Below are 12,131 nucleotides of genomic sequence, written 5' to 3' on the forward strand. Positions count from 1 at the left end.
TAATATCAGATAGCATAGGACATGATGCTGCATTTGAGCATTTCAGTTCCATAGATTTAAGCCCCAAGGGTGCCAGAGAATTTCGGTGTGAGCTGTAAACCTTTTGACTTGCTGTCAATGCTCGCTTGCATGCAACCTGTAGGGACTAAATGCCAGAGTCAAATTATATCTGAGAAAAAAAAAAAAACTGAGAGCGAGAGAGAGAGAGAGAGAGAGAGAGCAAAGGTAGCCCTACAGAATGTCATGGAACTTGTAATCTCTCTGTAAAGCAAAAGACAGAATCTCTTTTAACATCCCGTTGGGCTAGCTCTCCCGTGAGCTATTATCCCGCCTTCATAATCCATCCTAGAAGAAACAGAACCAGGAGAAGTCTTTGCACCGAGGCCCCAACTTTATTCTTCATACAAAAAGGATATCACACTTCTCCAACTCCTCTAAAGAAGAGGGGATAAAATGGAGAATCTAACCCAAAGCAAACGAGAGAAAAGGGAAAAGAAGAGGGAGAACGCGGGGGGCCGCTAACAGAAAGAAAAGGATCCACGGGTGTTGAGTCCGTCCACTGCACACACAAACATACATATCGGCAGTAACAGCTTGGCTCTACTCAGAAAATTGAGAACCGTCAAGTTTTGAGGCAGCTGGCTTGTCCAAAAACCACACCAGCTTCCCTTTTGTTGGCTGTACCAACCGTGCAGGCAATGACAGGTAGTCTGACCCTACATCATCAATTGCCAAGTGTACAGCCTCTGCTTTGGTCTCACCTGTCACAACCACGGCCACATTGGATGCTGAGTTGATGACAGGCAAAGTGAATGTGATCCTCTCCGGTGGGGGTTTGGGGGAGTCGGTAATAAAAGTTACCCACTCAGATTTCTCGTCAAGCATAGGGTGGTCAGGGAATAGCGAAGCAACATGACCATCAGGACCCATTCCAAGAAGGATGAGGTCAAACTTGGGGCAGTCACTATTATCAGACACATTAATTGTCCGTGTTTTCACCAACTGTCGAATATGAAACTCATAGTCATCAGCAGCCTCCTCTGCTGACACTGAATCGTTGATAGAATTCACATGACTGGGTACCACGGGCACCTGCTAGCATAACATACATGCGATGATAAGAACGTATGTGATGTCAAAGCATAACCACACAATATAGAGACAAACATCAACTTTCTGATCTCATTTTTATTTAATGCTCATATTCATGCAACTCTTATTTCATATTAGTACCAGTAGGGTAATTTTCACAACCACCCTTCGCAACAAGGAATGTGAAGCCCGAAAAAGCCTGCAGTGGTGTTCACAAAGAGAACACCTTGAATAAGGCCTTTGTTCTAAAATTATCAATATTTCTGCCATGTCAACTACATTGAACAGAATCTGTTGAAATACAAGATGAAAGAAGCTGCTTAAGAAGGTGGATTGAAATAGACAGAAAGAAGAGTGGCTGGGGTGGAAATGGAAGATGATTGTCAAAGATCTACTCTGGAATATTGGTCTACATAGTACAAAAGGAAAAAAAAGATCGATTTTAAAAAGCCAATCCAAAGTAGGTGGCATTTTCAGCTATATTGAGTTGTGCAGAGTAGAAGTGTATAAAAATAGTCCATTTATAACAAAAGAGAAGATCATGAACGAATGAGCAGATGAACAACAAATACACAGAAACTGCCTTTGACAGAGGTTAGTGCCATGTGAAACTCAAAATTATCCCGTTATTTAAGGTGTTTGTAGTAGAAATGGACAAAAGAATCAGCAATATAGAAGCCCAATTCCTAAGACATCTTTTTTAGCTGCAAAATTCATTGAACTGCAAAAATGTTGATATTGGATGATAGCAGTGGTTTGCCACAGATTTTGAAAAGAAGACAGACATTGTAGAAGAATTAAAATAGACTCAAAAATGAAAATGCATGCAACAACACAAAATGGAAACATGAAGCTCATAGTACTCTTTATTCAATGCAATATCACAACACCAGAAGTCTACAGTCAGCTAATCACTAGATGAGGTGGTTTCGTGAGAGACTTGGCATCAATTATAAATGCCAATTACCCACCCAAAACAGGAAAACCTAAGCATTGCATGGAATCAAGACAAGATTTGGGAGGTGGATATACTAACAATGGCATCACGTTAAAACCAATGCATTTGCCGATTTAACACGAAAACAGAAGAATTGGTACTTGATTATTTGGTGAACAAAAAGAAATCAAGATGCAGCAAATGCTTGACCAAGGCAGCCACTTTAAAATACTTCAGTTCAATTTCCTTCCGTCTTTTTGGAAACTGGTAAGTGATAACAGCATGCTTGTAGAAAAAGGAAAGTTATATATGTATATATAAGAAACTAACAACGGCACAAACCTTGGACAAAAGACCATCCTTCGCAAGCTTATAATTGCTATCAGCATGAGTTTTCCCCACCACACGTTCATCCGCCCAAAATATATACCATTTAGCCCAGTCTACAGTCTTGTGATAAGGAGCTTCACGAAGTTTCCTGTTATCCACCAGAAATTTAAACAAACACACAAACATCATAAAACCAAAAAATGAGGAAACATGAAATGAAATTGCATAAATACCCCATCAAGCCAATGAGAGAACCACCAGATATGGCAATGGCAAAGACACCCCTCTCCTTCACCGATGCCTCTGATAATTCAGCAATATATTCTGCCAAATCAGTGCCAAGCTCATCCAAATTCTCATGAATCCTCAACTCTCCTCTATCTTTATGAACCCTAGAATAAGCCATCCTACACAACAAGTTTAACAACTCTATCATCAACATATTTAACAAATGAACACCAGGAAACAAATTTATGGTCAAAGGAGCAACAAAACATAAACAGCATAGTGGCAACAATTAAAGCAAAAACAGAGAGAGAACCATAACGTCAAATATCTACCAAGTGTCGCAGTTTATTGGCAACTCATCCAATACGAAATTCATGAAACAGAAAAATTCTCATATAAACAGCAAGCAAGAAAAATCACTTGATACATTCAGTCCAAATTGACAACTATAAAATGGAAATCCAACTATAAATGGCAAGATCATTATAATTCAAAAACAGTGCCAGAAAAATAAAAGGAAGATACGTTAAACAGAGAGATTTCTAAAAAATTAACCAAACCCAGATCGGAAAAACCATTAAAAAATTATATCACGCCCCATTACACCAATAAACCAAAGCAACACAAACACGCATACGGATTTCTCAAAATAAATGAAAAGAAAGGAAAGGAAAAAGAAAAAGAAAAGGACTTCCGCAATAATACATGGAAACAAGTGCTTACAAGGAAGAAGGAGAAAGAGAGAAAGAAACGAAAATGGAAGATGGTGATGATGACGGGTATATATCGACACAAACACGAGATTATTAATATGCATGTCAGCCTCTATTCTCTCTCTGTGTATACATATATATAATAATAAAAAGAAGAGCTGTAGACGCACAAGAAGAAGAAGTTGTAGCTGAAGTAGAAAAGAACTAGAAGAGAACCAATATTACCTTGTGGGTTTCCACGTGTATGTAATGATCGTGACAAAACACACGTACACAACGTAAACGGATAACTTTAGACAGAAAAAACAAAAGAAATTTTGTCTGTTACAACTTCTTCTTCTTCCTCTTCTGCGTCTGCTATTCTCCTTTATATATTTTATATAAATGAGAGAATCTCTCAAATGCTAGATCCTCTCCTGTCTCTCCTCCGTACTTCCATTCCATTACATCTAATCTATCCCAAAATGTTTTTGTTTTATTTTTTAAAAAATAACAAGATTATTAATTACCAATGATACATGTAATATAAAAACCACTGAGTTTTGTTGTGCGCACGTACTAATTGGTATTGATTGGTCTATCTTGTTTTTTCTGGAAATAATAAATAAATGGATAAATCAGGAGGAGCTCACAGAGTTTGTGACAGAAAGAGAGTCTCATGGCACCAAAAACCTGTCCTGATCATTTCATGACAAATGTACCAATAGAGACTTCCGTCTTCTTTCACTGATAGCTAAAACTTACCCCTTTCTGTTTTTCAGGGATTTTCTTCCTTTCTCTTTTTCTCCTTACTTCTTTCTTCAGTCTCTTTGATCTTTATCATGTACAAGCAATCACTTTTCCTTCCCAGTTCTATGTTAGTTTTTTGTTCTCTTTAGAAAATCCTCTCTTTCCTTTTTATTTTTTTCGGTTTCTTTTCGCTTCTCCCCCAAAAACCAGCTAATTTTTTAAGTTTCCAAATGTATTTGTGCGTCTGTCTCACACTTGACCTCTCTCAAATTCTTGAACCTTGATCCCCATGTATTCCTGCACCAGCTAGGATCGTGCAATGTATAATCTTGCACATTGAATCATGATGCACGTACAGTGCTTTATGCTAGCTATCGATTTACAATGGGCGGCCAGAATGATTTCCAGAATTTAAAATTTTACACACATTTACAAGCCATGTATATACACACACACACATATAATATAGTTTTAGTGGGTAGCATGATTATATTATTTACTTTATATTACTATACTAATTTGTAGTCTCCAAAGCAATGTATTTCTAAACTTTTTTATATCGTAGTTGAAAGTGTTTTAACTATGCCATCATAATCTTTTGTAGCAATTATTTATTTGGCATAAACAAACTTTATGTCATCTTTCATGGTGTTTGTATTAAAGATATATCATGTCAGCCATCATTTTCTTTAGTTTCTCCAACTTCCTCCACCACCATAGAATAAAAGAGAGAGAGAAGAAATTAATGATGAACATATCAAGAGAAGTTTGGAATCTCATGCTATCAATATCAAGCAATAGGTGCACAACGGAGAGAAATGGAAGGGGTCTTGGAAGTAAAAGTTCTTTTCATAAAAAAAACACCAATAAATCAAAACCCCACATGATGACAAATCAAGAATTGGTTAATATAACCATTCTTGGTTAATATAACCATTATGGCTAAATGGTAAAAATTTAGAATTAAAAAATTTGTTTTTTCTATAATTTTATATTTGAATCCTTAATTGTTTATATAATGGTTACTAGAGGGTTACATGATTGTTAATTTCAAGACTTGTATGATTAGTTGTAGTATACGCAAACTGACCCGAATACCCACATTAATTTAAAAATAAAAGAATTGGTTAAAAGAATTGGTTAATATAAGGAGTCCATTTCAGGAATCTATCGCATTATCAAAATGGACTACATCCTGATGGAGTCATAACATTGTTTACCGCTTTGAGGGAGTAGCAGAGGAACCATGAAATAATGTCTTCCTTGCCTGATATCTTACCCTTTCGATTACAACCTTGACCAAGAAAATAAGAACCTCCGACCACGCCCTGTCAACTGGCTACCTTCTTCGAGGAGAACAACTCATCTTTAGCACTTGTTTTTTTTTGCAGGAGAAAGAAAATGGCAAGAAGGAAAATACAAATTTATTAAACCTTTTTTTATACAATTCAAGGATAATGATGTTAATAAAAAATTAAAAAAAAAACAACTATGCTGTGGTAATTAAAGGGGGGGGTGATTATCCTCATATAATGCGAACACTAGTTCACATTTTTATTTTTGGATCTTCTTCTCCCCTGGTCTTGGCTAGAATCTAAATTTGTTTCCCTCTTAATAACAAGCACTTCAAATTTTATAATGAAGTACTTGGCAAAGAACATTTTGAATTCACTCAAGGGAAAAGTTAGGAGGTTCCATGTTATTGTTCATCATGGTTGCGAAGAGAGGAAGCCATGGGCTGATTGGTTGGAAAATTTGAGTTGAGAGATTAGAATTCATTGAGGTGTCATGACCCCATTAATAAGCAAAGGAACCATGGTTTTTATATTCTTTTAAAACCAATCTAGAATTTGCTTCTTAAGACAAATCTATCAAGTTTGGAGCGAGATTTCGTGCCTCCCAACTTCCCAACATGTATATGATATGCGCCTGGTAACTGCTAAATCCTATTCCCTTTATTCCAAAAAATAGTTTTTTTTTCTTAATTAGATACCTTAAAATATATATGTTTTATCAAAAGATTTGAGTATATATTTTTACTACTATATCTTTTTTTAAAAAAACAATTAAGTTCATATATTTTTCTGCTCAAAGAACAATGTGTGTGAATTGATATAATATCTAATATAAGATTTCTGGGATCTTTTTCCCCGACTTGGGCTGTTTGCCATCCCTGATCAACAATTCTCATTATCCAAAGCACCTTACAATAAGAGAATTTTTAATTTTTAATTTTTAATTTTTAATCAATCCATCTATTCTACTGGGATAGAGAGATATCTCAATTTAATCTGATTATTATTACATTTTACCTTAACGTAATTATCTGCATAGAAATGCATATATATATGGTAACAGATGCTTTTCATCAAGAAGTAACGGCAGGCTTAGATGATGTAGAAAAGAAGACCATATCACCATACTGTCTTTTCAAGCATGAGAGGAATGGAGATTTTGGGCGAGTAATGGAAAGAATAAGAACTTCAGCAGTGAAAGTAACTTCTGATCCACTATATATCCTGGAGGACCCTCAGTAATTGTCAATCATTAATTCCATGGTGGTTTGGTGGCATGTTTAGTGGTCTAATACAATTATGACTCTGATTAAAAAAGAGGAAATTATCATCTTGCTCAACAGAATAAACACTATGTGCACTTGTTTCTAGCAATGATTCTCTGTTCCATTTCCCGGCAGCTCCTTCTCGAGTTATTATTGATAATATTTACGAGGGTAGTTCTATAAGTGTCCTGGGAAATAATGTTCATATAAAACAAAAACAAAACCATATATGCAGCACCAGCAGTAACAATTCAAACCGGTTTCACAGTTATCCGCTCATCATTTTCAACAAAGAGTTTGAATTCAAAGGGTCGTTGTTGTTTCTAGAACTAAATGAATTTACCGTCAAAAGCATTGATTGAAAAACTTGATCTCTTATTAATGGAGGCCAACAAGGATTGGTCAAGGGAGAATTTACGGCTGAAAACAACATTAAACGTAAAAATGAGTATCAGTACTCACCATTGATGAGCACTTCCGATGCGTCCATTTGGAATAATTAAAGTTAAAGCAAGACAAGCATATTGGGATCTAACTTCAGCTAAATTCTACACTTTCAACTAGTAAAGTAAGTTTTCAAAATCAAACACGATGCCTTTGACATAAACTAATCCACTCAGCCATCATCACTAAAGTTAGAACGAACGTAGATTAGAAAAGTTGACGCTAATTTCTTCCTAGACAAAGTAGAGATTCCTTCTTCAAGTTGTTTCCATTCCTTGTACTCCAAATCTATACATGCTAACCCGCCATATTCTTACCTACCCCTAGTTTTATGGCAATGTACATAGAAATACAGTATATAATTGCTCCAAAGTGTGGTTGGTATACACACGGTCAATTAAATTAGGTGAAACTAGAAAAGAAAATGGAGGATAAATTAAAGATTGCCAGATGGATCTTCAAAAGGTAATCTCTTCTTAAAGTCCAATCTAGCTAGCGAGGAGCTTGTCTTGGAAATAGATTGATTAGTCTAAAGCACTAATTAAATAATTTATTTATTAATTAGTGATTAATTAATTAGATGTTTCTGATAATGATGATGGCTCCATGATTCATAAAAAATTCTATAATTCGCGTTGCTCTTGAAGGCTTAGACTAACTATATATATATATATACACGTTGCCGTGTCTGTTGTCACACTAATTAAGCATATTAGCTTGCCCACAATTATTTTGTATATTAATCTGAGTTATTGATCCTTGTCAGCTCCACCTTATCAACTACAAGGAGAACCACCTCACAAAAACCCAATCAAAACTACATTCTACAATCCATGCTCACGTGTGAGTGACATACATACTATCTTTATATATATGTTACCCCATCACCTTCTATTTTGAACATCACAGAGATAATTTTTTCATCTATTTTTTTAGAAAAAAATCCAAAAACACTAATGTTTCAAAAGAAGCTATAGGCAAATATTGCACTCTTATTTAATAAATTAAACACCCTTTTTAAAACGAAAAGCATTTAAAAAAATAATCCATGTCATTAATTCATCAATGTTTTTTTGTAATAAATCATGAAATAAATTAAAACAAAAAACATGCTTAGTTACGAAAGGAAGAAACACATTTTGCTTGATTTGTTCCACTGATCACATCAAAGTCGAATGGGGTTAAGTGATTCGAATGTTTAGCATAATAAACTTCTAACGGAGGGTCGAAAGTGTTATCACGAGAAAAATAAGAGGTAGAAAGTGCAAAGTTTTCAAAATAGAGAGAGCTGGGCATAAGGATACTAGAATAGAGGGTGGTGAAGGGAATTAACTCATAAAAAAATTTATGCATGGAAAAATATCAATTATGAAAAATTAAGCTACCTTAAACTCATTATAAAAAACACATAAAGATGCAGGTTTTTTTTTAATGTACATGCATGTAATATTCACTGTCTCTCATTTTATTACAAACTTGTGGTTTAAATTTTTTAAATTTTTAATTTTGATCCTTAATTTTTTTTTGGCATGATTTTATCCTTTCTAAGTCAAATTAAAGAACAATTATAAATCAAAATTAAAAGATAAGAAATTAAAGTGGAAAAGACATCATAAATGAGCAAAGATTTTAAAATTTTCACAAAAAGTTTACGTTAATCCTCAACTTCACATAGTATATATTTTTTATTTCTCGATATTTTTTCAATTTAAATTTGATATAAAAATTTATTTTTGTTATTTTTTAATCTTTTATTTGAGAGAAAAGAGAGAAAATTCACAAGATTTCAGCATTAAAAAAAATCGTTAATACCAATTTCAACTATTAAAACAAATGATATTTATGTTAAATAATTTCATTTGATGAGAGTGATTCAACATAAGTGTTTTTTTTACTTTGAAAATACCTAAAAATATATATAAGTTCGAGAAGATTTTTGGTTTCAGGTTAATCTTTGGATTTAAGTGTTTTTTTTTTCTAGGTTATAAATGAATTTATCAAGGTGTTTTGAGTGTTTTTTAGTTATTTTGAATAAAAAATACATCAAAAATAAATATTTAGATAAAAAATAAAAACTTTCAACTCTAATTTCTTGATCATCACAATAATTAAAATCAAGATAAAATCAAAAAATTTATAGTACGATTTATCTTTTTTTTAAAGAAAAATTAGGGGTAGTCAACATATAGCCTGCCCCATCATGTTACCATTCGGCATTCCTCGAGGGTTATAACATGATATAACATGTATTATATAAGATTTTCAAGAAATATCAAATATCTGCCAAGAACACTTATCAATTTTCGTCCCATTTCTTAATTAGTTGAACTAATTAAGTGATTAAGCGGGATCGTTGTTTGTCAATACCGGGGACCGGACCTTGCTTGTTGTTTATCAACTTCTGGAAATATATATAAATGCCATCTCTCTCTGAAGGCAACTTAACCGGCCTAGAGTTTGTTTTATTTTGCATCATCTTTGTGGGGGCAACAGTATTCAGTATTCAGTATTCTTGCTATATACACTACAGACAATATCTCTCGTGTCCTGTTTTATTTATGCATTAAGATTAAATTCTTCTCAAGTCATTAATTTACATTTATACCCCAAAAAAAGAAAAAAAAAAAGAAATATTATCTTGCATGTGATCTTGTCTAGAATTATATCCTCGTACAAGATATGCTCCCAGACCAACCAATTGACCGTTTTTTTTTTAGATTAATGTGGGTGTCCGGATCAGCTTGCGCGCACCACAACTAATCTCACGGGCCCTGAAGTTAACGACCATGTAAGCCTCCAGTGACCATCATATAAACAACCAAGAACTCGAATCTGAGACCACAGAGAGAGCAAACTCCTTGATTTCAAGTCCTTACCACTTGGCCACCACTTAAATGATTACCAATTGACCGTTTCTGTTTCGAGGAAAGGGAAAGGAAGCTCTCCCGTGATAATAAAACTTATTTACTCGTAACTAAACATGATGTGCAGCCATGTCAATCGACAATGGAATTTTTTAAAAAAAAAAATGAATGAAAGAAAACAAAACAGCAATGGCTCAATAACAATTTGTAATTTATAAACTAGTGTTAATTAATTTATTATTTTCTGTCAAGAGTGATTTATGTGTTGCTATAATATTTGCTCCCTGATCGCTGCAGATTTTATTTTATTTTTATTTTAATAATATATTAAAACATGTACAGAATATTACTACTTTCTGTTTTATTATGCATCTAAAAAAATATTTTTTATTTTTTAAAATTTTATTTGTTAATATAAATTTTATGTTTTATTTGATTATCTCACTCTTATTATATAAATAGAGAATTAACCTAGTTGATTAGAGTTTTTTATTTAATTTTATTTTTTAATATTAAGTTAATTGGAGATTAAGTTTCATGATTTATTTTATTTGTTTTTTGTTAAATTATTTCAATCTCATGACCTGTAAATAGTATTTAACAAGTCAACTCAAGCTTACTAGGGTTATTTTTAGTATGTTTTAATTGAAATTTTTTAATTTTATTATTTAATATTGGATCGGTTGAGAATTGAGTTTCATATTCTATTTTGAGTTGTTTTTTATAAGAATATATTGGTCTCATGACTAGAGTTGTGGATTTAGTATGTTAATTCGGGTTAAATAAAGTTGTTGTTTTTTTATTTTCTTTCAATAAGGTTATCTTAGTCTCATAATCTAAGTCATGAGTTTGGCAAATTAACTTGGATTGTTTTTCATGTTTTTTTTTATAATTATTTTTTTTAGTCTCATCTTTCAATGTTATATTGATTGAGAATTGAACTTTATAATTTGTTTTAATTTTTGGTTGAGGTTATCTCGGTCTTATGATCCATGTCACGAATTTGACAGGTCAACTCATGTTTTTTTTGTATTTTTTGAATTTATTTTTTTAAAATTTTATCATTCAATATTTGATTGATTGGAAATTAGACTTTATAATTTATTTTTTATAAAGTTATCATAGTCTCAAAAATAGTATAACAGATTTGACATGGGAACCAACCCAAGTAAATCCAATATATTATTATTTTAATATTAAAAAAATATATCATCTTAAAATTTTTTAAATCAAACTATGTTTTTATAAATTATCCAGATTATTTTTAAACTTATAAAATTAATTGAGTCACATTGAGCTCGCTATTACATTATTTAAATTTTTTTTCCATCGAGGAAAGGGAAAGGAAGCTCTCCCGTAATAATAAAACTTATTCACTCGTAACTAAACATGATGCGCAGCCATGTCAATCGAGAATGGAATTTTTTTAAAAAAAAAAAAAGGAATGAAAGAAAACAAAACAGCAATGGCTCAATAACAATTTGTAATTTATAAACTAGTGTTAATTAATTTATTATTTTCTGTCAAGAGTGATTTATGTGTTGCTATAATATTTGCTCCCTGATCGCTGCAGATTTTATTTTATTTTTATTTTAATAATATATTAAAACATGTACAGAATATTACTACTTTCTGTTTTATTATGTATCTAAAAACATATTTTTTATTTTTTAAAATCTTATTTGTTAATATAAATTTTATTTTTTATTTGATTATCTCACTCTTATGATATAAATAGAAATTAATCTAGTTGATTAGAATTTTTTATTTAATTTTATTTTTTAATATTAAGTTAATTGGAAATTAAGTTTCATGATTTATTTTATTTGTTTTTTGTTAAATTATTCCAATCTCATGACCTATAAATAGTATTTAACAAGTCAACTCAAGTTGACTAGGGTTCAAGTCAACTCAAGCTTACTAGGGTTATTTTTAGTATGTTTTAATTAAAAAAATTTAATTTTATTATTTAATATTGGATTGGTTGAGAATTGAGTTTCATATTCTATTTTGAGTTGTTTTTTATAAGAATATATTGGTCTCATGACTAGAGTTGTGGATTTAGTATGTTAATTCGGGTTAAATAAAGTTGTTGTTTTTTTATTTTCTTTCAATGAGATTATCTCAGTCTCATAATCTAGATCATGAGTTTGGCAAATTGACTTGGATTGTTTTTCATGTTTTTTTTATAATTAATTTTTTTTAGTCTCATCTTTCAATGTTATATTGATTGA

General features: G+C 32.0%; 1 protein-coding gene across 5 annotated transcripts; it reads right to left on the reverse strand.

The window, feature by feature from the left end:
• LOC105116199 (probable 6-phosphogluconolactonase 1) lies at window positions 1-4,053 on the reverse strand. Of its 5 annotated transcripts, none has more exons than XR_840489.1 (5): window positions 3,311-3,474; window positions 2,593-2,766; window positions 2,372-2,507; window positions 236-1,092; window positions 1-136 (listed from the first exon to the last, which is right to left on the reverse strand). XR_840489.1 is itself a non-coding variant. In XM_011013443.1 (4 exons), exons 2-4 carry the CDS (start codon window positions 2,763-2,765, stop codon window positions 601-603), a joined length of 801 nt encoding a protein of 266 aa, XP_011011745.1. In that variant the 5' UTR covers window position 2,766; window positions 4,045-4,053; the 3' UTR covers window positions 4-600. The 5 variants fall into 5 exon arrangements, 3 of the variants coding, with proteins under 3 accessions (XP_011011745.1, XP_011011737.1, XP_011011731.1); XR_840487.1 differs by having other exon boundaries at window positions 1-145; XM_011013443.1 differs by lacking the exon at window positions 3,311-3,474 and adding an exon at window positions 4,045-4,053 and having other exon boundaries at window positions 4-1,092.
• Window positions 4,054-12,131: the final 8,078 nt, after the last annotated feature.

This window comes from Populus euphratica, unplaced genomic scaffold (genome assembly GCF_000495115.2).
Source record: "Populus euphratica unplaced genomic scaffold, PopEup_1.0 scaffold5.1, whole genome shotgun sequence".
NCBI lineage: Eukaryota > Viridiplantae > Streptophyta > Magnoliopsida > Malpighiales > Salicaceae > Populus > Populus euphratica.